We start from the raw sequence: 25,866 nt of genomic DNA, 5'->3' as shown, positions 1-25,866 counted from the left end.
CATCAGACTGCAACTCTGCATAGCGTTTCCCATCCAAGTTATTCTTATAACAAGATGTTTCTTATGAAGGGAGAAAACATCACGCAAACAAGCAACATTGAGCACAAAGGTCAGGTTTAATTGTCTCATTGACCTTTTAGATCTTTACACAAACAAAACCTCAGCAGGTCCACATAATTTTACGTACAAACACTGTACAACATTTACACGTTCAGTCAGCTGAAGACACTGCGGCTGACAGAATATGTAGAGCGATATTAAACGAAACTACATTTTCTATAAATAGAGAAGATAGAAATTACAGTTACAGTCTGCACAGGGGGATTCATTTCACAGTGGGATCATTTGGCTGCAAAATTAAAATGAATTTTAATTTCCCGATTCAGTCTGATTACGTTTCTCTCTCCAGCTCACTCGATCTCAGTGAAGCGCGAGAACATGGCCTTACGAACGGCATCCTTGTAGGTGTCAGATGCTGAGAGTTCGTATGAGCTTCCTTTAATACCCAGGCCTGTGCCCTTGGTCCTTAATGAAGCCTGTGGGGAAAAGCGGAGACGGTCATTAGAGGAGACAGATTGGACACAGGTCGCCCTGAGGTAACAGTGTTAATTGCTTTGTGAGCGAAAAAGAACACACTGACATGCATATTCCATCTGTTAGAAGCTGGTGGGGAGAGGAGTGTTAATTTGAAGAAAAATGTAAAGGAACTGTTGTCGGCCTCCTCACCGAGATGGGAGTGGTGATGCCCTGCTGGCGGCGCCCCAGCCCTTTGCCTTCCTGCCAGCCCATTGCTTGCAACATTTTGCTCCCGATATTATCGCTTGTTAGGCCGTCTTTGGTGGGCTGTTCATAGTTTCTGTTGAAGGTGAATGACAGGTGATGTTAAAACGGTACATATTAGAGGCAGATGCTGTTAGCGCGCAGGTGTTTGTAGCCATTGATGCTATTTGCACCCAAACCATGATTGTTTCCTAAACCTAAGCTAGGACTTTGGCTGTTGAAACCTAAAGTGTCTACTTATGAAATGTCACAGATGGTTTGCAGTGAGAGTAAACTCCTCCCCTTACACTGTCGGGGTTGGCGGCTGATAGAACTTCCTCTTCGGTGCAGGAGGTTCAGGAACGCCGTACTTCTCCCTTCGCTCAGCAGCTCGGTCTCTGTACTTCAGCTGTTAACATGACCGTGAAACTTTATCATTATAACTATTCAATGTGCCCCTCATTGCTAAAAACACTGATGGGTATGAATTATTGGGCCAAATACCTCAGTTTCTTTCCTCTCCAGCTCCTCCAGCTCGGCTTCTGTGAGTTTTGATCTTCTGTGAATTTCCAAGTTTTGCTAAAACAATTGAAAGCAGCTTTACTTCCCATCATATCATATTCACACACACACACATTCGGGACAGTATAGGTTCCATAATATCCTTTAAATTTTGCATTGGAGCTCTATACACTGAACAGATGGCAGCGCCCAGAATATTCATGGCTACTTGCAGATTAAACGCCTGCTGTTTCACCATCCTCACCTTGTGGAGGTCAGAGAGCTGCTGGTGACGCAGCAGAGCTTCTTTGTTGGGGAACTGCCGTCGACACAGCAGGCACACCATCTTTTTCCAGTCTGTTATTTTTCCCTCTCCATACACTGCTCGATCCGAGGCGCTCTCCTCTGCGTCGCCGTCTCCGTTGTAACCAGCAACCAGACAGCTCTGGAATATGACGGGTAAAAGGTGAAGTGTTACGTTTATTTTCCATTAATAATTGTGGAGCGGGGACATAAAGGCAAAACCAAAACACAAACCTTAGCTGAAGTGTCCTGTTCTGGGATCTTACATTGTTGAGTCACGAGGGACGGCATGTCAAAACCTCCCATCTGCTAAAAGGAAGCAACAAATCAACACATAATACATACAAAAGGCTGGCAACAGGGTCAAAGTATAACACTGATGCAGCCAATCTGTGACCACTTAATACCTTTTTCTCAAAGAGAAAGAAACCTGCGTCGGCAGCTGCAGACTCCTTCCTGTCCTCCTCCTTGGACGGTCCTAAGCTTTGTGAACTGCTCTTTAAACTTTCTTTTTGCTTATTGCAGCTTTTTGCCCAGCGTGCCATGTCCTTTATGATCTGCAATTGTATTAAGTCCAGATATCATTTAAATGGAAAGATATGAGCCATACAGAAACAACTTGTTTTTTTTCTAAGTGGCATTAACCTGCTGTGCAGACTTGTTTTTGGGCTTCTCTTTTTTGTCTTTTGTCTCTTTGGATGCTGCCTCTGTGCTTGTGTCGGATTCAGCCGGTGCAGGGACGTACGTCCGCTTTTCACTGTCCCAGTAGAGGTACTGCTGAGTCTCAGAGTTGTAGAAGTACTGTTGATGACAAGCATAATGAATTGCATGAACAGTTTTGGATAAAATAAATGACATATTGACATCGATACAGTAAGACCACAGAATACCCACTTGGCTGCTGGGATCATAGTACAGGCCAGTCTGTGCATTGTAATAGTAACCAGAAGGCTCATCGTACTGGTATGCAGAGGAGTCAGGGGCAACGACAGCTACAAAGACAGAAACTTAAAGTTCAGAATTCCTTTATATCCACAGCAGTCAATATATATTGTCACTTTGTTTATTCTACCAGCTTTCATTTTAACTTTGATTATTCTGTATGTTTTGATCATGATTATTTAATGCTTGCTAATGCTAATTAGCTTCAATGCTGCAAGTATGAAACAAAATATGCTTTTTAAAACGGCATAAAATTGATCAGAGGTTGATCTCTTCATTCGCATGCAGAGGGGCCGCTGCGTAGCTGACTGATGTTACCTGTCGTGTTAGCAGTTGGAGCAGCACAGACGGTAGCTGCAGCAGTGGAAGGTGCTGGTGCGACCAGCGATGCGGTGCAGACACTTGCAGCCTCTTGTTCTGCATCAGCGGTCTTTACTAACAGATGTGACTGAGAGTGAGGGGAAGAAAAAAAAAAATACGATTGGCTTTTGCCTCCACCATACAACACCAGTATAGTAAACTGTGAATTACTGGTTGTGTTCCCAGCACATGGATGCCATAGTAAGACACCGTCTACCTGTAAGGCAGGCTGGCTGATAATGGCAGGCTGGTAAAGTTGAGCCGCCTGGGATATGACAACACCTGTGGTGGCTGGGATCGATGTCCTCATGTCTGGAGCAGCTAAAGACAGTTGGTAATGATAAAATTAGCTACCTCAGCCATGGTATAAAAATCTTGTCAAAATATCTCAAGAAGGACTGACAGCTCTTATTACCTCCGAGTAATCCATCTCCCATGACAGCAGCTGATCCTTCAGGCTGCTGCTGCTGCTGCCATAGATGATAATTCTTTCCATGTATCAGAGGAAAGAAAACGTTACATCAATCATTGTTCTTCCTTGTTAAAGTCACTGTCATGATAGATAGTCTCTATATAACAGTCGATAACAGACCTGTGTTTGCTGTGCAAAGGCCTCTGGAAGAGTGATGTAGTCAGAGGTGGTACCTGGACCTTGCTGTATCTGCAAGAAAATACAGAGATGAGAGCAAAGTCAGTAACAACACACAGAAATCCCACTTAAAACATGTCAAGATGCATTTACAATGGACGCAACACTTTGCAAATCAATGTGTGAATTCAGCAGACCTTCCCTGTGGCTTACAGACGTAGTATTAAAACTTGCACATTAAACTCCTCGAAGCAATCTCCTAATAGTCAACAAACCAACACTTACATATGTTTATGTTCCTCAGGGCCCCCATATAAACTGACTGGCAAACAAAAATAATGAACTGAAAGCTGTGTAGTTTTTTTTTTCTCAGTAAGATCAGCAAGACAGCAAACATTTGACATCTAAATCTAATCTACTCTAATTTCAGGGAGTCATTTGATTTAGCTGTAGTCTCCTTCTTACTTTTAAAATTTTACATTACTTAAAAATACAAAATAACACGAGTGAAAGTCTGATACCTGGCTGGATGACCACTGAGCAGCAGCTATGGCTGTGCTGGCAACAGAGAGCGCAGTGGCTCTGATCCCATCAGGCTGCACGGCGTCCCTGGAAAGGACACAGATCGATTAGTCAAACCATTTTTCAGCAAATTTGTCCTGCGTTTGCTTTACATTTACTTGCAATTGCAAAACGTGATAAACTGTGTAAATTATAGAAAAGAAATGATCACATTTGATTCTGTTTTTAGTGCACAACCACACAAATGAATAGAAATAGCTGCAGTTTGTCTATATGGGTTAAAACTCCAGTGCAGATCCAAAAGAAGCAAACACGTCCTATATTCATAGGGCTGAATCAAACAGTATGTGTATGACTCACTTCCTCGCACTCTTGGCAAAATCCACCCCAATTGTTTTTCCATCCAGTTTCAGAGGTGGCTGAAGGCTCTGGAGAACGGAGAGCAGCTGAGAAGCCTCCTGTAGAAGAAGAGAAGATTTAAGATTGTTACACGTGTGTACACCCAAAAGAACACATTACATTATGACTAACCAGAGAAATAACATACCAACGGAGTTGAGAGCTGAACAAAGCCAAAGCCTCTGTTCTGTCCTGTTTGCTTGTCTTTGATGAGGCGGATGTTGCCCGCTGACAGGTTGGCATAGGAGGCCAGCACGTTCAAAACTCCATCAACAGTTGAAAGAGGGCCAATGTTTCTCAAAATTATAGCTGCAAACAAAAATGCATTCATGAATAAATGTTGACCAGAGGAATGTAACATTTGACTATGTGATGAAAACACTCACTGTCTCCAATGCACTCTCCTTGCTGTTGAGACTCAGCATTTAAACCACTCGATCCCGGTGACTCCCGCTCTATAGTCAGCAATGACAAGGGGAGTGGCACATACTCTCGGTTACCATTACACAGTACAAGCTACTAAAACAGAGCCAGACAGAGTGGAAGATACAGAGAAGAAGAACAAAAATGTTACTTTTGCTGTGTTGAAGTAAAAACTCACCAACTTTGGTTGCTCCACACCTGAAACACTTCAGCTTCTTCCGGAAATTGAACACACCACACTACAATGAACCAAAGACAATGTTTGAGGGTTTTTTTTCTCTTTCTTTTGATTAAAGAAGGGGAAAAGCCAAAATAGTTTTCAGTGTAACACGTGAAGCACATATGCACATTATACTGACTTGTATACATATTGGTACATAACAAGCATGACTGCATTGAGTCCATGTCCAATAGGCCTGCTGGCTGTTTTTAACTACTCATGACTTCCCATCCCTTCTTTGTTTCCAGATTTTTGGGGTGTTTTTTCTTAAGCAAGATGACCAGTGTGCCTGTACTCTGCGCCTGTGCAAATGACAAATAAAGTTACTTGAACTAGTAAAAAGAGAAAATAGACTCACTGCATTGCAAAGCCAGTTTTCAACGTTCTGTCTCCTGTTGCTGTAGTGCAGCGCAACGCTTTTCCCCTGGATCACCAACTTGTTCTGCGAAGTCAAAAAGCAACCGATTATTTCAAATTCTGACGTTTGTGGCAAATCCCATGAGTGAGAGCAGCTGGAACGGGAGAGTGGCTAGGCTTACACTCGCTGCTTCGGTAGAGTGTCTCAGGAGTAAAAGCGAACTGAGGCAGAAAGACAAGTTCAGAGAGAAAGCTGCTGTTCTGTGTATGGGGGAACAAGTTCCTAGTGGTTGGGAACGGAGTGCTGCCAGCTCGTCCCTGTCTTCGGATTTTAAATGGAGATGAGAAAATATCCGAGTGACTGAGCTGGAGCAGAATGTGCTACGGACTACTTGGGCCACTCTGTGAACAGGAAGCATATTCTTCAGGCGGCAAAAGGCTCATTCGGTTTTTCTGCATTTGTCAATATGTAAGAGAACAGACAAAAGAGCAAAACCCCTTATACAGTGAATCAACACTGAATTGACAGCATACAGTAAACTAAGCAGCAGAGAGACTTTTATTCTGGCTGAAAAAGCTTCTGAACACTTTAATCAGAAGTTTAATCAACCAAATGTGTGACATCAAAAATATGTACTTAGCTTTGCATGACCAAGGTTATGATAGAGTCCTAAACCAGCCGTTCTTAGCTCTGTACATTTCAAACACTGCACAACTCAGTTACACGTGTTGGTTAACTGGGGCTCTAATCTCCAAGAATAATTTTAAACTTGGTGATTGTTGAGGCAACCTGATTGGTCTCCATCCATCGGGTAGAATCTTGCAAGCGATAAAACTCCACGAAGGCGAAACCTCGGCTTATACCTAGAGACAGTATTCAAATATAGACGGGAGGCGTGTTAGTTAGAATGCTTTGGTGCAACATTCAAACTCACAAAGGGCTCGTACAGTCTAGAGGCCGACCGATAGTGGATTTTTATAATGATGGTTCAAGTTGAAAGCTGATTAACTGCCCCCCCCACACACACACACACACACACACACACACACACACACACACACACACACACACACACACACACACACACACACACACTTGAATCCAAGTCAATGTATGTATGGAGCCTCCATGCAAACCGGTGATGTAAGTCCCCATGTGACTGGTGGAGGCTGTGCAGCAATCAGTCACTATCGGAGCCGAGTTCCACAGATACCGATACTGCAGATTAATCGGTTGACCTCTAGTGTAGTCCAGCTCAAATTGTAGTTGGGAAGGGTGCTTACATGGTCATGGGCATGGTGGTACATTTTGTTTATCATAGCAAGTCATGTCTGAATAAAGAGTAGAGGTATGGTACAAACACTTACCTCCTTACCTGACCCTATCATCAAAACCAGACAATCTATATAACATCTGTTTGACAGTTGTAATATGAAGCTTTTTTTCATGGATGTCGATACAGGAGGTGAAGTGGGTCATAAGGCAGAACATGGGGGTGATTGTGAGACACTCCTCTGAACAGCAGACTCACCTCTCCTTTTCCTCATCAAGCGAATTTCCACAGGCTGTGGTCCCGGCAGCTGCTCGAGCACTGAGCGGATCTGGAGAAAAGAGGCAGAGGGTCAAACTCACCTGACACCTGACAACTCCAGGTAAGATTACAGGTTTGATCTTTGTCTGCTTGCTTGCAAGTGATTTGGTGCTCCATGTGAAGTATTCATGGGAAAGTCAGAGCTCTACCTTGGAATGAGTTTACCATTAAAAATCAGCTTACATCTTCCTCTGTGACGTTCAGAGGGAGACCCCTCAGCATAATAGTCTTGCTCTCCTCCTCTTGCTCCATGTTGTAGTGCTGGTCTGGATAATCCCCATCGTATTCATCATCAGATCGGTCACTGTTGCGCCGTTTTCGGCCCCTTTGTTCCTGACAAAAAACAACAACAAACAACTCAAAGCTGTTATCATTGCAGTCAGAACTTTCCGTATTCTTTTGCTACAGGTGTGAACGTGCCATGAGTTTACAAAGCTTCTTGTCACTCACCTCTGGACTGTCTCTGCGCTCTCGATGTCTATCGTCACCCCAGCGATGATCATAATCCCTCTCCACATCTCTACCTCGTCGTCTCTCCTGCCACTCTGGATCATCTCTCCTCCCATCGGAACCATATCTCCCACTACGTTCACCCCGACTGAGCCTGAAAAAGAGAAGGCACACCAGTGAACTATACGAATTAACTGGATACTGTGTGTTCTTTTACACTGGATATGTTCATCTTACCGTCTATCAGCTCCCATGGTTTAGTGTGGAGAACACACGTTTGATCAAGAAACTCTGTAGAAAAAGAAATGAAAAATATCAATCAAAAGATTTGATTTAGCCATTGAATCACTATTAAAAACAGCTGTTTGACCTCAGCCAGGAAAAAGCTCAGATGGACATAGATATTAATAGAAGGATGCTTTATTACTGGAACTGAGCTATGCTTTGATTTGTTTAACTTTCTACTGAGTGAGTTGATGGAAAAAGCTGCAATTTCTCTATTTCCGTTGCATTCACTTAACATATGGAGGGCTGGGGTCAAAGATGAAGCCGAGTCAGGCTTCAAATGCAAACCACGAATACCAAACTAATAATACCTAATACAGAAACGAAATTTAACTACAGGATGACTGGGATACTGATCGTTTAACGGTGGCCACAACCTCCTGAAACAAGCTTGCACAATAGCAAGAAGGCCACTTTGGCATCAGCAGTGCGCGACTGATGTTAGCTTTAACGTTAAACGGATACCCTATGGGTCAGCTAACGTAGCCGTGAATAATTTCGCTTACGTTAGCTGTTAGTTTCAATCCCGTGTTATTTCGTGTTACATACCGTTTAACGCCACAATTTGCTGGTTCTGATAATGACCTCATACAATATTTTGTTTTTTTAGTGCTTCCGGTCCGTCAGCAGAAGAGTCTTCTTCTTTTAAAAATGGCCGCTAACAAACAGATGAACTGCGCATTACCCCCACCTACTGGTTTGGATGGGAATAGGTAGATACAAAGTATAGTGTGGTCTGGCTGGTGAAACGTGCAACACAGTACAAACAAGTAAATACATGCATGAATAATAAGAGGTGTGTAACTGTAACATGAATTACTTTCTTTTTTTACCGTCAAACATCTTCTATCTATCTTCTATTGGGCAATGCTGTCCCAGTGCAAATACTGTGTATACCTGTGAGATGATTGTATTACCGAAACATCTACTGTCCTTAACAATATATAGATATTACAGTAATTACTATAAAAGTGTGCAATAATATGTAACTAATAATATGTGTTGCTGCCAAATGTAAATCTACACAGACTGTTTACATTAACAGTTTGCGGTGCCTGAACACACTCAGCCGATAAATCTTGCTCTTTTTCTGATCCCTTTAGAAAGAAGACAAGCGTTGGAATCCATATTACTTTGTGCGTAACATGCCTCTTTTAGCCTCTGCATTGTTGATGCCTACCACTCCTCTTTGTATGTCTGTCTGCCTCTTTATGATGTTTAATTCCATCTAAATGTGCACTAATAAAAACCACAATAAGAGATGGTTTGAATTATACAGAATGTACAATGTTATTAACTTCAAATTAAATTGTTCAGACTCGGGAACAACTAAAGAAACCGATTGAAAACACTATTACTCCTGTGTTTTGTTGCCAAAGTGTAAAAATGTCACCTAATGTTATCTGTCAGGTACTGCCGTGGACCACAGGCTGACACATCGCAGGCAGAGGGACCATAGACATAATATACTATGAGAGGGACGCCGGCTGGCCCGTGCAGGCACTTCCCCCATCACCGCGGGGTGGCGCTGCCGTCCCGGTGAGATGCGATGAGCTGCAGAAGCAGAAATCTGCTCTCATCTCCCGAGCGAACACCACAACGCGATGGCCGCGGCATTGGATGCGAACTGTTAAAATATTACTTGCTTTACTTAATTACCTCGCATAGCGAATGATTTTCGTCTGTGACAGCTGGGGAAAACACTAAAAGTGGTGGTCGCTGCGCTAAGACGACGGCCAGCTCCCACCAACTGTGACCCGGGCATCAGGAAGAAGGTAGCCAGATGGCTAACGTTAATACTAGCGAATCCCAAATGTTAGCATCGGCTGTGTCAGTCAGTGGTAGTGTTATACATGATTGCTATCGGTTTATTAAAGAACATAACGTTTCCAGTTTGGGCAACTGAGCTGAGATCAGGTTGTTTTACCTGATAATGCGTGTTCATTAGCTTGATAGCGTAACGTTACCTATGATTGACGTTACCTTAATGACGCTGGCTGTTAGCTTAGCTAAACGCACTGACAGCCCATCCCTCTGCGCTGTCGGGGAGTGTGGAGTCATGGCTTGACAGGACAGCTTTTTGATAATTTGGCAAACTACTACAGTGAGCAGTCCTCACATTAGTTAGGCGAACAAAACGCTGCGTTAAACTTTCCTGCTAGCTACCGAAAGTGTTTCTCTCACGCTCGCCTTGCTGTGTCTGTGACTCTACAGTTAAGCTAACAGGCTGTATGGCTGAACCGGAGCTCCTGCTGGACTCCAACATCCGACTTTGGGTGGTGTTGCCCATCGTCTTCATCACCTTTCTTGTCGGGGTAATTCGTCATTATGTGTCCATTCTTCTCCAAAGTGACAAGAAGTTGACGTTAGAACAAGTTTCTGACAGGTACGTAACCTTCAGTTGTGTGGTTGATCATTAAAACACATAAAAAAAAGTTGCAGTTCATTTGAATTATTATGTTCATGCTGCATCTCCAAATCCAGCCAGGTTCTTATTCGGAGCAGAATTCTCAGAGAAAATGGAAAATACATTCCCAAACAGGTAATTTTTGTTTCATACCTATTATTGCTCATCAGATGACTTCTCCTCATTATTGGTTAAAATACGGGAAATACAATTCACAGAAACACTGGTCTTTGTATTTATTTCTTTGCATTCACGGCTACAGTGTGTGGGACAGTGTTGCTGAGAGTCTCTCTTTGTTTTAGTCTTTTTTGATGAGGAAGTTCTACTTCAATAATCAAGAAGATGGATTTTTCAAGAAGACCAAAAGAAAGGTTGTGCCACCCTCTCCAATGACAGGTAATCCTTTTAATTATTTAGTTATGTACAGCATATGATGACGCACTCTTTAGTGTTAAAATCCACAGTGACCCACCACAAAGAAGAGCATTTCAATGAAATATAATAGTAATATTCCAAGTTAAGTCTTTCTTCTCCTATATTGTTTTGTCAGAAGCGGTGTTCATTTTTCTAAAAACTAGTAAAAAACTACAGACTACAGCACGAGAGAATGTGTGAATGAAGCTGTAAATCAAAGTGTCCATTTCTCAAGTGTTTATTGCTTTATGTTTGTGTTTATGTGTATTTTGTTTCACACTGTCTCTCAACACAGATCCCAGCATGCTGACAGACATGATGAAAGGGAATGTTACCAACGTGCTTCCCATGATCCTCATTGGAGGCTGGATCAACTGGACCTTTTCAGGATTTGTAACAAGTAATGCGCTCACTCTCTTGCAGCTTATGGTGCACAATGTGGCATGTACAAAAAAAACTTGTCCCACCGGTGGATAAGATATTTTGACACTGAGTTCTCTCTGTACCCTTTTTTCCCACAGCTAAGGTTCCTTTCCCTCTCACTCTGCGCTTCAAGCCCATGCTGCAGCAAGGAATAGAGCTGCTCTCACTGGATGCCTCCTGGTAAACTAATAAAACAAGATCCGTAGAGATGTACTACATTAGTCATTATCTGTTAATATCAAGGTGCTGAAGTTTTTGTATGAATGTCTTATCATTTGTTCTGTTTCTGTGTGCGTTTATCATCAAGGGTGAGCTCAGCATCATGGTATTTCCTCAACGTGTTTGGACTACGAAGCATGTATTCATTAATTCTGGGCCAAGATAATGGTAATTTTTGCTGAGTGTTCTGTTGGTCATAAAGTTTGAAGATGACAGGAAAATGTTTGATCTACTTGTGCTGATTCAACACAACAGTAATAACAACCCTGTAAAACTACATGCTATTTGATTCACTCTTCATAATATTGTCCACTTGAACTTAAGCGCTTAATGTTAATGATGAATGCCATGAACAGGAATATAACAATATCTAATTTCAACATGCATAATTTGAGAGTTGTGTCATTTTAAGGTTTAGCTGCAGATGAATCGTGGCCAGTGATATTTACGCATCAATTAAACCTCATAGTCGAGGAAAGCCTGTGATGCTTTATCTATAGTGAAACAGCTTTGCATTCAGATTATTATGTTGTGAATCTCCACAGGTGCAGATCAGTCGAGGATCATGCAGGAGCAGATGAGCGGTGCCGCCATGGCCATGCCTGCAGATACAAATAAAGCTTTCAAGGTACATACCGTCATTTCAGCGTAATTAATGAGCGAGGGTTTGCTTTGCTCGGCCGTTCATGTGATGTCTTTGGATTTCAGGCTGAGTGGGAGGCACTGGAACTGACTGACCATCAGTGGGCGCTGGAGAGTGTAGAGGAGGATCTGATGAGCAGAGAGCTGGACTTTGATGGCATGTTTAGCAAGGAATTGCCCAGTGGCATCTTCTGATGGCCTGGTGACTTCTACTTGGAGCCTTCAATTTGAATTTTGATTATTGCAGGGATTTGCTTTTGGTTAAAACCACATAGATGGGACAAATCCTTCATGTTATGCAAAGTTTACATTCACTTATTTGTGGTCCTTTTCACATGTGTTACCTTTCCATTTCTGTCCATAAAATATCTGAACTGACTTAAAATACACTGGTTCTACTGCTGTGTCCTGCATAATAGAAAGCATTGCTTTGTTATCTCACCTTTTAGCCATGGAGATGTTTGGGAGAAGTTAAGTGGCTTTTTGCTTATTGAAATGCATTATTATTAGCTTGCAACTGTACACCATCATCATGCCATTAGGTAATAGAATGTGAACTACGTAGTCCTTCTTCTTTTCTTATGTCATGCACAGCTAGACTAGCTGACTCAATTTTCATGTATTGTCATCATATTTAAAAATTCTGCCATTTTACAGGTCTGAATGATGTTTATTTAATTATACTTTAAAAACGTTTAATGACTCCTTGGTTTAGATAGATCAGCTGCTGTGTGTCTGCTGCCTAAAGTTGGAAGCGGAACCAGAACTGATTAGTGGTTGGCAGAGAATATGTTGTGTGATTGAAATATTGTGTTTTTGAAGTATGTAGACAGTTTATTTTGTAATGTAACTCCCCCGTGTTTTGTACAGCATAAAGCCTGTTTTGACTAAATACTCGGTTTTATTTGTTGTAATGCACCCAACACATTTTTATTACCCATAATATGGAAACGAGTAATTTGACTAATATTTCAGTCAGCCGTCACATTTTGCAAAGCTAAAGCTGAGGTTTGTACATGCACCAGAAGATGCTCCCAGGCCGTAACACTACACGGATGTTTTTGTAAAGTAACCCTGTGGTTAACTGCTGGTCGTTTAACATCCGGCTGTCCCGTGTGACTGACTGATTTGGCGGTGGTGATGACAGCAGTCGTGTTGGAGTGCTACGGCAGCCTGCTGCTGCTGTGTTCTGATCGTAGAGGAAGAGCGTTTCCCATGACCAGCGCTCCGATGCTCGCCCAAGCGCGTCTCTTCCGTCCGCGCGCTCCCGATACCGGCACATTCGCTACATGATGGCCGAGGGAGGCGGACCCGAGTCGGGTGGCGCGGCAGACTCCGACTCGGAGCCGGTAGCCGCTCAGATGCCAACCCCTTCAACCGAAAGTCAAAAACAGACTATTGGGTCACTTTTGAAAACAACTCTAAGAAAGGGCGACGAATGGTAAGAATCGGCGACGGCCGACGATATCTGGGTGTTTCAGCTAGCGTTAGCTAGCTAACGTTAGCTAGTGAGAAACAGGAAATGCTAACACGCTAAAGCTAGCAAGCTAACGACAGCAATGGTTGCAAGTGTGAAAACGAAAGCTGCTGTGCCACCGATATTTTGTTTAACAAGTTAGCACGCTAGTTGCTAGCCAGTCCGACTTAACAATTTCTCTGTAAGGAGTGGTGCCTCAAGTAAAAACTATTAACGCTGGCCTTAAACAGCCAAACCAACATGCCAAGCTAAGTGGCTTATTTGTGTAGTACTTAAACATAAATGCCTGTTTTGTGACAAGTTAAGTGACGTTGGCTGATGTGGTGGCTAGTCGGCTGGTAGAATAGGCCCTGGATTCATATGGTAGGTACTCCTGCCAGTCAGACCGGCTCATTGCGAGTTTATTAGCATCAAATAATCAATTTGACGGGAATGTAATGTCAAGTCGTTACCCGCTTGTAGTGACATGCCGGTTGAAGTTGTCTTACAGGTTTCCTGACTGTTCAGCTACATGTGCTAACTAACATTGTTTCAGATCGTTGAGACCATCCGGGCCTGGGCATAGCGCAGCCAGATGTATTCTAGGCTTCACTTCATCATTATAATAGAGAAATGTCAGATGAACAAACATTTCAGTTGTTTTGTATGTTGATAGAAATGGCAACCAAGGGAAGGGCACGCCACCTTTATTATGTCTGTCAGCTGCTAGCTGCTTGGTAAACATGCTCAATAGTTGCTGAAATTAGACAGGTACCGCCTATAGACAGTGTTTCATGGTACTCTTGTTGAACTGAACTCCCATCTCATGTTATTCAAACTGAACTGTATGACTTTCCATAAGCACAGTCACACTGCTGCATAACATGTGGAAATTAACTTCAGGTTTAAGTGCAAAGATCATACACCTTACTCTGACTGAGACACCCGAAACACTGTTTGCATGACCTAGCGTCTTACTATGTGAATACTTGCTAACAAGCCTAATAGGCTAAAGGAGATTCTTGCTTGGGAGGAGATTAAGTCAAACTAGCTTGCTGTTGCTATATCTGCAAATGCTGGCGTAGATTGGTGTTGCATAATGTTCTGGGTTGGAATAGGGCTGAGTGCAGTGTCTCTATAAACCCCATACATTGTGTCATCTCATGACCCTTTTCTGTCATTGCTTGGTATCATAAACGCATCAGGTGACCAAAACATCCTTTATGATGTTTCAGAGAATTAGGAGAAACTACTGTGACTGTCTTAAAGTGTGATATGTTTGTTACTAACTGTTTTCAAATATGTTGTTTTAGGTATCTTATTGACAGCCGGTGGTTCAAACAGTGGAAGAAGTATGTGGGATTTGACAGCTGGGACATGTACAATGTTGGTGAACGTAGCCTCTATCCTGGACCAATTGATAACTCTGGGCTGTTCTCAGGTAAAACTCTCATCTTTAAACAAACATCTATTATCGCTCTTGAGAACAGCACAAATCCCACTTGGTGATTAAATGAGCTGTTTTTCAGCCTGTAGTCATAATTCTTTCCCCTTAAAGACCAGGAGACCCAGGCCCTGAAGGAGCACCTTATAGATGAGCTGGACTATGTCCTTGTACCCACTGAGGCATGGAATAAGCTTGTCAGCTGGTACGGCTGCCTTGATGGCCAGAGACCCATCGTCAGGAAGGTAATGTTGTCAAATATATATTTTTTGGTTCGACCATTCATTATGGATTGGCTCCTAAATATTTTCTTTCTCTCTAGGTTGTTGAACATGGCATGTTTGTGAAGCACTGTAAGGTGGAGGTGTATTTGCTGGAACTGAACTTGTGTGAGAATGACAACATGGACAATGTGGTCACACGTCATTTCAGCAAAGCTGATACTATAGGTGAGGGTTCTATTGAACATAATCAGATAAATGACTGCCCACGCTCTGGAAATATCCGCATGTTGTCTGTCATTGAATGTGTTTTGTGGAAATAAAGAAACAAGCAGGAAAGACAGTAAGCAAGTCCTGCTAATGTCCTCTTTGCAGACGCTATAGAAAAGGAGATGAGGACGCTGTTCAATATCCCATCGGAGAAGGAGACACGGCTCTGGAACAAATACATGAGCAACACCTACGAGCAGCTGAACAAGCCAGACAGCACTGTACAGGATGCTGGTCTCTTCCAGGGGCAGGTAGTGTAGAGCTGCGTTATTCAAATAACCTTCAGATCACTGATAGGCTCTCTTCCTCATTTCTTTTGAAGAGCACTGCAGCCCAGTAACGTACTGTGCATACATAATTCATTCACAAGCATTGTACAAAATATCAGGAACATCTGAGAGTCTAATGCAATACATTAGCCCTGCAATAAAAGATATGTTGTTACGGTTATATTGTGGTGGTGAGGTTACTGTTCAGTCGTGTGACAATTTTTGATGCTGAAGTTTGTGACTGTGGGTATCATAGGTGGCCAATGCCAGGCCCTTGACCTATCTGCTTGTTACCATTTTCAAAATCCAATAACAACAACAGTGACCTCCAAGCTATCAACCTGCATGCTAATCTATGCTGAAAAATGCAAGTTACCATAACCCTAACCTGGTAGCTAATGGTACAAAAGTAAACAAGCTAACAGCTGTTACCTTTTCTTTTGCTGTAATGTAGCCATTTTAATGTCAGGCTTCACCTCACATGCTGATTTTTGACCAAAACAAGTTTCCCCCTCAGTGCAAGGGCACTGTAGCTGCATGCTGGTCTTTGCGCCACCCAAAACGATTGTGATTGGTTTAAAGAAATGCAAACAAGCCAGAGTGTCTCCCCTATACCAGAATGATAATGGGTGCAGCCAGACCTTTCTCCAGTGCTGATACATTGCTATGGAGTTAGGTCTGGAAATGTGAGACTAAGATATTAGTCTGTGAACACTGCACTTGCGTTCATGCTATTGTGCCTCTTACTCATGTAGATCATAGTTACAAGTAGCAGTGTGACAGGCATGAAGTATATATTAGATTTATCACAGCAGCTATAGTTCCGAAACTGTAAACGGAAGGTCAAAAACAAGCTAAATACAATACCTTAAAGCTGATAGATGTACCTGCAGCTGCTAAAGCTAGCAAATAGTTGGCACATGTAGTAATACATGTAGTATTAAATTCAAGCCTGAGACATGATAGCTCTGGCATGAAGGCTGGTTATGCCAGCTTGGCTCTCATTCAGCTTTTTTCCCCACAGGTGCTTGTGATTGAGCGGAAGAATGAGGATGGCACATGGCCCAGACAAGCCTCCCATCCCAAGTAAGCAAATACCCTTTTTTTTTTTTTTTTTCATGGAAAGGAGATAAGTTGAATCCTCGTGTACAGTTGACATTGAAGTTTGAGGTAATTTATTTTTTATACAAATCTGCATCTCTAAATGGTTTTGCTCTTCCTCACCAGATCCAGTACCACCCCATCCAGGAATTTCACTACCTCCCCAAAACTCTCCTCCAATTCAACAGCCAGTATCTCTTCAACAGTAACCAATGGAGATAGCAACTGTGGCCCTGGATACACACTTAACAACAGCAGCACCTCTGGCAACAGGCAAGAGATGTTATCCGATTTATCACCCCATCCCTGCCCCCCCCATGCACAGAGTACCATCCTTTACCTCTCCTGAGCATTTACTTTTCTCTTTATGTGGCACAGAACTTGTATGCTTTGTTTTTTTATTTTCAGTCATGATCACATGGGTTTGGAACAAAAGCATAACAGTCTAATCTTTAATGTACTTGTGCACCAGTTACTTCCTCAGCTTCTGTAGTTCCCAGTTGTTACATATACAAAGAGTCATTGTATGTTATGATGAGACTTAATAATGTTGCAACAAAAAAAACCCAACTTCCAATACACAATACACATCCAATATTTCTCATGCAGGTGAATTGTGGGGCAGATTAAATGGGAGATTCTCGCATTTAATCTCTTGCTTTTGGGACATTTATTGAATCGGTACGTCAGTCTAGTAGTTCAGTCCCTCAGACCTCCATCAGAGCATGAGGTCTTTGTTGAAAGGACAAAGACAGATATCTTTGTCCTTTCCTTCTGTCCTATGAATATGTACTTTTCCTCTACCCATATTGTCATTAGCTCTCATCTTATACTACTTCTGCTTTCCATTGTTGTGGTGTTTGTCAGTCTTTCCATAGTTATTTGTACTGTCTCATATGTGTTTTGTGTGCTGTTAAACACACACTGTGAAAAGCAGTGCATGTCAACAACTATTTGAAAGCTGACTGGTATCAAATAGAAACACTAGGATGCTGCATCAGCATAGTATTAAGTCATGGTGAGGGACATGTAATGAAAGAACACACTGTAACTGTACTGTGGCATCATGGGTCCATTACAGTGCTTACAGCATTATGGCCTCAAGGTGCTTGCATTTGCACTGCTACCTAGAGCTCTGTAGGATTACTGAAGAGTTGGTTAACTGTTTTGTTAAACTGAAGGAAAAATTTGCTGTTTCATTAGATAAAGCTTTCCACTTACAACTAACTGAATTTGCATATGTCAGACCTCATTATTAGACATAAAACAAGTCTGTTATTTAACATGCTTTATTATCTGCTGTGGGATCCCGTGATCATGAGAATTTGGCCATGGATTTATTTTACTGAGTGTTGAGCCCAGCCATTATTCCTTGTTGACAGTTCAAAGGGCATGATAACTGGTTACTGTTCTCTTGAGGAGGTATTTTGTTGTTTAACCAAGTGCCATATTTGAATGTTGTGTTTGAAAGCATGCCTGAAGTATTGGTTCATCGTGGCACAGTGTCTCCACCATACCAGCAGTAACAGATCTGCTCTCTCACAGATTGGGGGGCTACAATTCCTACACCTCTTCCTACAACTACAGAGAGTCCCAGTCACAGCCTGGCCTGTGTGGTCTCAGTAATTTGGGCAACACATGCTTCATGAACTCTGCCCTCCAGGTAAAAGAAAACTTAATGCTACAATTCCACCTTTCACTCAGAGAAAGTCAGGCGCTGTGTTTTGGGGGTATTTTGTTCACATAGTCCACTTTTTGTTCCTCCTCTTCCAGTGCCTGAGCAATGCATCTCCACTCACAGAGTACTTCCTCAATGACCAGTATGAGGCAGAGATTAACCGAGAGAATCCCCTGGGAATGAGGGGTGAGATTGCCGAGGCCTACGCTGATCTAGTAAAGCAGATGTGGCTGAGCCGCAGCAGCTATGTGGCCCCACGAACCTTCAAAGTGAGTTGTGTCAGCTTTATCTGAAGGGAATTCATACAGATTAAAATGTAAAAGATCCACTTGTCAGCTACAGATAAAGTTAAAAAAATCTACCTTTTTGTTTGCAGACCCAGGTGGGACGCTTTGCCCCCCAGTTTTCAGGCTACCAGCAGCAGGACTCGCAGGAGCTGTTGGCTTTCCTGTTGGACGGGCTCCATGAAGATCTGAACCGTGTCAAGAAGAAGCCTTACCTGGCCCTGAGGGATGCAGAGGGCCGTCCAGATGAGGTATGCCGCGCACATAGAAATGGGGTGATACCTGATTTGAAACTGTGAACTTTTGTTTTCAGGAGTGTTTTATCACTCAAAAAGGTCACTTAACATGTAGGCTTAGTCTGATGCTGGAATATGATGGCACTTCAATATCTGTATTCACAGCAGAGTTTTGATTCATGAAATTTAAATCAGCTTTAGATTTCAAAGAGATCGACTGAGCTGCAAGGACTACTAATATCTGACAGCTAGACGTACAGACAGACAGGTCTTTCATTTTGAAGCTGCACATTGTCTGCTTTTGTCTGCACCGTTTCAAAGACTTACTTTGTGGTATCAAGTTGTACACTTTCTTCCAGAGTTAGGCTCAGTAGCATCTTCTAAAAGTGTCTGTGTAATTACAGATTGTTGCCAAGGAAGCGTGGACGAACCACCGCTTGCGCAATGACTCTATTATAGTTGACATTTTCCATGGCCTCTTCAAATCCACATTGGTGTGCCCAGAGTGCTCCAAGGTGTCTGTAACCTTTGACCCGTTCTGCTACCTCACACTGCCTCTACCCATGAAGAAGGACCGTACTATGGAGGTTTTCCTGGTGCGATCGGACCCTCAGTCTAGACCCACACAGGTGAGGTGGAATTAAGCACCAGGGTTTTTGCTCTAGACTTGAACAGCTACTGTTGAAAAGGTCTTTTGCTTTAACGTGTCATTATGAAGTAAATATTTATTGAACAGTGTAATGGTTATAAATATCAGCGAACTGATGCTAGCATTCAACTTATTGGCTTTGAACTTGGAGTTGAGCTGATAGCTCAAGCAGTTCATTCAGTGGTTCACTGACTTGGCTCATAGCATCTCTTGTTTTCTTTGTGTTGCAGTATCGAGTGGTGGTCCCCAAACTGGGTACAGTGACAGATCTGTGCACCGCCTTGTCCAAACTCTGTGATTTCCCTCCAGAAAATGTTAGAACTTTCTCCTTTTACACCACTGCAATAAAGTGGTCTTTATGCACCAAGCTTTACATTTTCTTTGTCTTTGGTTGAAATAGAAATAGGGTGCGCTAACTTTGCAATTCACTTGCGTTTCTAGATGGTGGTGGCGGACGTTTACAATCATAGGTTCCATAAAATTTATAGACGGGACGATGGCCTCAACCAAATCATGGAAAAAGATGACATCTTTGTGTAGGTGTTATTGTTGTTGTCGAAGCTGTCTTAAGTTAGTCACTGTGGTTGCTGTTTAATGCTAGATGTGCTAATGTGTTTGTTTGTGTTGTTGCACTTTGCAGGTATGAGGTACAGGAAGAGGACAGTGAGAGGATGAACCTGCCTGTATATTTCAGGGAACGCCACTCTAAGCATGCCGGGAGCTCCACAAGCACCATGCTGTTTGGCCAGCCTTTACTCATCACCGTGCCCAGGCACAACCTCATAGCAGACGTTCTTTACGACAAGATCCTAGAGAGGATTGGGTAAGAACGTGTAAGACAGAGACTTGAAGAAATGGAGGGAAAACAAATGAATGTAGCAGCAGGAGTTGTGTAATAGGTTATCTGATAAGTGTTATCTGAGAGGTGTTCTGTGTAAAACATTTATTTGGGGAAAAAAAAAAATGCTTTCACTGGTGTCGTGTAACTGAAGCTAGTTGTAATAAAAAGTGACTTCTGAGTGTTTTTGCTGAATCTCCCCTGTTCTCTGTTGTAGACGCTATGTGAAACACTCCCAGAGCCCCAACAGTGAGAGCAGGGCCTCGGCCTCAGCGACGTTTGCCAGCTGCAGCCAGGCTCCTGAATGTTCCACATCGTCTAGTCTCAATGCCAGCCTGGGTGGCTGTGGCAGCCCCCTGTCAGACGGGGCCTCCTGCAGTGCCAGCTCCAGCAACGGCAGCAACCACTCAGGGACCTGCAATGAAACTAATGGGCTGTATGATGGTAAGCGGCTAGCTGTGTCTTTCGCCGGATTTAAATCAATGTAAATGAAGGTCTGGTCAGAGAGGCGTTACCCATCAGCATGTTTTTATGCTGCTGTTGCTTTTTAAAGGCATGCAGAAAACACACCAAAGTAATTCCATCTGCATCTGTTCAGGTGAGGAGGAGGCCATGGACCACCAGGTGAGTCCAGAGCCAGAGAATGGCCACTCCGAAGAGGAGGAAGAGGAGACCTCGGACTTGGAGAATGGGTCTAAAGGAGACACGGCCAAACTGTGCTCTTCGCCAGCCAAGCTTTTCACTTTCAGCATAGTCAACTCTTATGGAACAGCCAACATCAGCCCGCTGCCATGTGATGGAAATGTCCTCAAACTGAATCGTAAGCATTAATCTTTTACACTTGCACTCATCGTTTTGATTCTCCAAGCCGCTTTGTGTCGACACAACCCCTCCCACCTCCTCTCTCTGCAGCACATTCCACGGTGGCGATCGACTGGGACACAGAGTCAAAGAAACTGTGTTATGATGAGCAGGAAGCAGAGGTAAGTGGGTGATATTCAGCAGACAGTCCTGTGACAGGATATGCAAACAGTCTGCTTACATTTGTGTAAATATTGTGTGCAGGCTTATGAAAAGCATGACAGCATGCTCCAGCCCCAGAAAAAGAAGGCCACTGTTGCTCTGAGGGAATGCATCGAGCTCTTCACAACCATGGAGACACTTGGAGAACATGACCCATGGTAAGTGCTCACACCTACACCACGGTTCAGTGTCAAACCTCCACTTTTGTCACTATCTTTGTAATAGAAGAAACAGAAATGTAGAGATATGTTCTTTTTTTTAATTCAGGTATTGTCCAACATGTAAGAAGCACCAACAGGCCACAAAAAAGTTTGACTTGTGGTCGCTGCCTCGCATTCTGGTAGTTCATCTAAAGCGTTTCTCCTACAACCGGTGTTGGAGGGACAAGCTGGACACAGTGGTGGACTTTCCCATCAGGTATGCAGGAAGTGCTGCTGAAAGTTAAGAACAGTGCTTTAGACTGATGTGTCTGCTCAAGGTTTTCTCGAGTGAAGTTATCTGTTCTTAGCATTATGACAATAAACATTTATGTATGAATGACAGTTTGCTGGAATGTTTGGATCCTAGAGATAAACACGTCATACTTCTAAATGTTTTCAAGAGTCATGCGATGCTTTTGAAAACCAGTGTTATAGATTTTGGTCACCAAGTAATCATTGTAATTATGCAGAATAATGTTTGTCAGTGAAAGATTGTGCCAAGAAACTGAGACACACTGCTGTCAGTGGGACTTTTACACTAGAGGGAGCTGTCGCCTGAGACCTGAGCAATGAGGATATACTGGATTTATTGGAGTTTCAAGAAATGGATTTTTCTTCAGAGAACTGACATCATACTCCAAAGAACAATGACACCTGTGTCCTGACTGTTCTTATCTGTCTTGGCTGTGTAACTCACATAGCTTTCAAAAGTGCTCTTTCAACACCGCACAAGTCAGATGGAACAGAGCAAATTTTCCCCTTTGTTTTAAAACCCAGAAGTTGCCTCAGGTTCATGCGGCCTAACGGCTGCCTGTCTCACTCTTGGCACTGTTTATGCAGCAACCTCTGTTGAGGAACTTGATCCACTCAAAACTAGGAAGCAGAGGAAACAGAAATCCTGCTTTAAAAAAGGCTGAGTCATGCTCACTCAGGCTGGCTCAGACATGCAGTCGGCCTATATGCTGCCGTTTCCGTTAAATCTGTTGAGAGAATCAAGCTTTTTTTTCTCAGATATTCTAAGTTTAGTAACTGTTTCAGTGCTGTTTTCCCCCTGTGACTGATGGTATGTTGTCTGTCAGGGATCTGAACATGTCCGAGTTCGTGTGTGACCCCAAGGCCGGCCCCTACGTATATGACCTCATTGCCGTGTCAAACCACTATGGAGGAATGGGAGGGGGTCACTGTAAGTTCATTTTTTCTTCTTTTCTGTTAATTTAATCTCTTAAAATAACCCACAGGCCAGTGTCCCTCCATGTCTACATACCATAAAGAGATGTCTATAACTTATTTACACACTTAACTTTCAGCCACTCTCTAGTTCTTTAGTCTTCAGACATGCTCACAATATGTGGCACCAGATGGTCTGCTGACCGCTGTGTCTCCAGGGACACTGCGATCAGTCACATTACAATCTGGCAAAGTGTCTCACACATCTTTGTTCTCTGATGACTCACTGTCAAGGTTTTTTTTTTTTCCACGTGTGCTGCGTCCATTCATGGGGAGCTGGTCTGATAAGATCTTTATCTCCTTCTGTGTAACCAAATGGCCTCAGTAGCTGTTTGTTAATGCTGCTCTCCCTCTATATTAACAGACACAGCTTATGGCAAGAACAAAGTGGATGGAAAGTGGTATTACTTTGATGACAGCAGTGTCTCCTCTGCCACAGAGGACCAGATTGTGGTGAGTTTGGTCTTTAATGTTCATGTATGCGTGTATGTTGTAGTTGAATACCCTCAGAGATGCAGTATTTGGTGCTGCGTGTGTTTTTGTTATCTATTGACTGATGTTTGATGGCGATCAGCCCTCAGCCGTCTTGGCTGTCCGCCCTTGGTGTTGAGTGTCCCTGTTGTAGCGTAACCCTATCCATGTCCTCCCTATCAGACTAAAGCAGCCTACGTGCTGTTCTATCAGCGCAGAGACGAGGAAGCCCCCTCCAAACCTCAGCCTTCGGCCTCGCTGGGAGGGGCACCAGAGGCAGCCGACGACCACATGGACACAAACTGAGGAGCCCCGACTCCGAAGGGACACGCACTGAAACACATACGGCAAATAGAGACACTCGGATGCACACACAAAGCTACTTTAGTGACAGAGGACTCCACAGACTTAACATTATTAACCCCACCTCCCCCCATATTTTATTTGGTTTCTGTCTCATATGTTGTCAACTAGAGCCAACAGCCTTGTCAGAAGAGTGACCTGAGAGACTTCCTCCCTGCAGCGGGCGGCCTACTGATTCCTGAACATAGCTTACTAGTCTGGAACTAAGAGGAGTATAGATGGATATAGATCCTCTCACTGGATGAACAGAATGTTAAAAGTGCCCTCAGATGCGTAGATCAACAAATGTTTCTGTTGTTGCCCATAACAACAGTCAGAAATATATATATATATTAAAAAAAAAGCCAAATGCAAATATTGTTTGAACCAAAGCGTTCCAGGGTATTTATGATGAAATGTACCAACTGATAAGACATTAGCAGGATGCTGGCGTTGTGCCGAGATCTATCCCTGATAACATTGCTGTGCTGAGGTAAATTCAGACACTAACAGTGTGACATGCACAAAGAACAATACATGCCATGCCTGTTGAAAGAGTCCTTTGACCTCATTCACTGACGGGGGATCTTGCTGCTGCAGGCTAGCTGTGGTAGCTGTGCTCCTGGTCTACTGGGTCTGTGTTGCAATCTAAACCACAGAGGGGAATGTCTTGTTTCGAGGCTTGAAGACCTGCGTCTTTACGCGAGCTTTGGCACAAGCAGTTTTTTTTTTCCAACGTCGCCCTTGTTCAGCCATCATTTTTTGTTCTTTGACGCGCAGTAACGGGCTCTGCTGTCTCTCGGACTCTAAACCTATGAGAGGAGTCTTACCCTTGCTAACAATTTTACCTTTTTTTGTAATCACAATGCAAAAGCGGCCTTTTGATTCCTGCAACCTAACTAAAAAGGAGGCACTTTGAATTCTCCATGAGTACATGATCTACCTGCTTCTGGTGTGTCTAGACATGACAGAGTTATATGGTTTGGCCTTAGCATTAAGGGTCATGGTCTGTCATACACTTCTAGATTGTTTTAATGTGTCTTACAAGCATATTTTGATTGCTGCCTGATTGGACCCCTAGCTTGCCTGCAATGGCTTGTCCTTATTAGTCTTGTACATTAATGCAGCTCTGTACTGAAATGGCTATGTTATTTGATATCTTCAAAGCACACGGACTGAAGCAAAATAAACTAGTATAAAAGTGGTGCTTTATTCATGAAACTTGAACTTGCTCCTTGTCACGAGGAACAATCTACATGGTCGTCAGATGGGGTCAGGACAGCAGTACCATACCAGCATTCCCACTGAATGCCGGCATTTGGAGCCAATAGTTTTCCTTGCAGTCATCACTACTCAGCTCATAGTAAAACATGACAGAATTGCACCTGTTGGTAGCGTAAGAAAATAATCCCTATGTTTCATCTTTTATAGACACAAATGTCACAGGAAGCACAGTTATAACAGGTGTCTTGTATGAGTGTGACTGAGTATAAAATCCATTCATTTCTACTCGGTCCAGGGGTCTTCTAGTCAAACCAGGTGACTGTTAGTACTTACTGGATTTACTCCCATAAATCGTTCTGTGGCATAAATTCTGCACTTTGTTGCATAACAGCATGTTGATAAGAGGGGCCTCCAAGTGCCCTTTTAGCCCGTTGTTCCTGTCATCATTATGTCGTTCAGAGATGACTTCCTATAAATATAATCATATATGCCTATGACTAGAAAAGCTTTACGTCATATCTGTAATCCTAGATACTTAGTTGAAAACAAAATTCAGCTGCCAAACGCAGCGAGTTTTGTTTTCTTCCCCCTAAATCATGTCAGCAATTCAAACTCAACAATAAACGAAGACTTGTAAATAATCACACTATTGAAAATAGGTGTATAAATTCTTGTCCTCATATTTATCTTATTGCCGATATCTACAGTATTTGTTTTTAACTGAAAAATATTTGAATTCAAACTACAATAAAGACTGGAAGCCTCACCAAGGTGGTTTGTTTGGAGTAATTACACGCACAAAATATATGTTTATACTCAAATGAGCCTCCATCAAAGTTGGCTTTACTTAGTGGGAGTTATGAAATAGCTGTATTGCAAAATGGTCTGTATTCACAGGTGATGCAACCATAATTACACACCATTCATGCTGACTTGTGAAATGAACTATGATCTGTAATCAGGTCTAGTCTGTCGAACAGCCCACGGTAGTAATCACACAGTTGCTGCAAATCCAGGATTCGCCACGTCAGTTATGGATGGTTAGTTTTACCCACCAGAAGTGTTTCATTTGAAGGTTACATGTAAGAAATGAAAGTTGGGACCTTTGTGCAAGATCGAGTGTTAA

General features: G+C 42.8%; 3 protein-coding genes across 5 annotated transcripts; 2 read left to right on the top strand and 1 right to left on the bottom strand.

The window, feature by feature from the left end:
• Positions 1-98: 98 nt before the first annotated feature.
• Positions 99-8,356, bottom strand: LOC139328707 (RNA-binding protein 5-like). 2 transcript variants are annotated; one of them, XM_070958660.1, is made up of 25 exons: positions 8,252-8,356; positions 7,655-7,708; positions 7,418-7,571; positions 7,151-7,300; positions 6,908-6,977; positions 6,166-6,239; positions 5,377-5,460; positions 4,977-5,037; positions 4,762-4,830; positions 4,524-4,684; positions 4,337-4,434; positions 3,976-4,063; positions 3,458-3,526; positions 3,281-3,353; positions 3,083-3,186; positions 2,824-2,953; positions 2,458-2,555; positions 2,209-2,364; positions 1,971-2,120; positions 1,798-1,872; positions 1,526-1,705; positions 1,264-1,338; positions 1,068-1,168; positions 727-856; positions 99-536 (listed from the first exon to the last, which is right to left on the bottom strand). In XM_070958660.1, the coding sequence occupies exons 2-25, from the start codon at positions 7,669-7,671 to the stop codon at positions 411-413; spliced, it is 2,493 nt and encodes an 830-aa protein (XP_070814761.1). In that variant the 5' UTR covers positions 7,672-7,708; positions 8,252-8,356; the 3' UTR covers positions 99-410. The 2 variants fall into 2 exon arrangements, with proteins under 2 accessions (XP_070814761.1, XP_070814762.1); XM_070958661.1 differs by having other exon boundaries at positions 100-536; positions 1,798-1,869.
• An 876-nt stretch (positions 8,357-9,232) lies between these two features.
• Positions 9,233-12,699, top strand: emc3 (ER membrane protein complex subunit 3). Its single transcript, XM_070959750.1, has 9 exons — positions 9,233-9,477; positions 9,917-10,088; positions 10,187-10,244; positions 10,412-10,505; positions 10,819-10,923; positions 11,045-11,126; positions 11,254-11,333; positions 11,711-11,793; positions 11,874-12,699. The coding sequence occupies exons 2-9, from the start codon at positions 9,934-9,936 to the stop codon at positions 12,000-12,002; spliced, it is 786 nt and encodes a 261-aa protein (XP_070815851.1). The 5' UTR covers positions 9,233-9,477; positions 9,917-9,933; the 3' UTR covers positions 12,003-12,699.
• A 374-nt stretch (positions 12,700-13,073) lies between these two features.
• Positions 13,074-25,506, top strand: usp4 (ubiquitin specific peptidase 4 (proto-oncogene)). 2 transcript variants are annotated; one of them, XM_070958726.1, is made up of 22 exons: positions 13,074-13,248; positions 14,577-14,704; positions 14,822-14,952; positions 15,030-15,156; positions 15,304-15,449; positions 16,492-16,553; positions 16,695-16,841; positions 18,114-18,231; positions 18,342-18,515; positions 18,623-18,781; positions 19,171-19,395; positions 19,646-19,729; positions 19,857-19,951; positions 20,056-20,238; positions 20,471-20,697; positions 20,852-21,073; positions 21,166-21,236; positions 21,319-21,434; positions 21,544-21,693; positions 22,556-22,659; positions 23,068-23,156; positions 23,358-25,506. In XM_070958726.1, exons 1-22 carry the CDS (start codon positions 13,097-13,099, stop codon positions 23,478-23,480), a joined length of 3,033 nt encoding a protein of 1,010 aa, XP_070814827.1. In that variant the 5' UTR covers positions 13,074-13,096; the 3' UTR covers positions 23,481-25,506. The 2 variants fall into 2 exon arrangements, with proteins under 2 accessions (XP_070814827.1, XP_070814826.1); XM_070958725.1 differs by having other exon boundaries at positions 20,807-21,073.
• Positions 25,507-25,866: the final 360 nt, after the last annotated feature.

This window comes from Chaetodon trifascialis, chromosome 3, assembly GCF_039877785.1.
Source record: "Chaetodon trifascialis isolate fChaTrf1 chromosome 3, fChaTrf1.hap1, whole genome shotgun sequence".
NCBI lineage: Eukaryota > Metazoa > Chordata > Actinopteri > Chaetodontiformes > Chaetodontidae > Chaetodon > Chaetodon trifascialis.
Note: the sequence above shows the minus strand (reverse complement) of the source record. Positions and strands in the feature narration are given on the sequence as shown.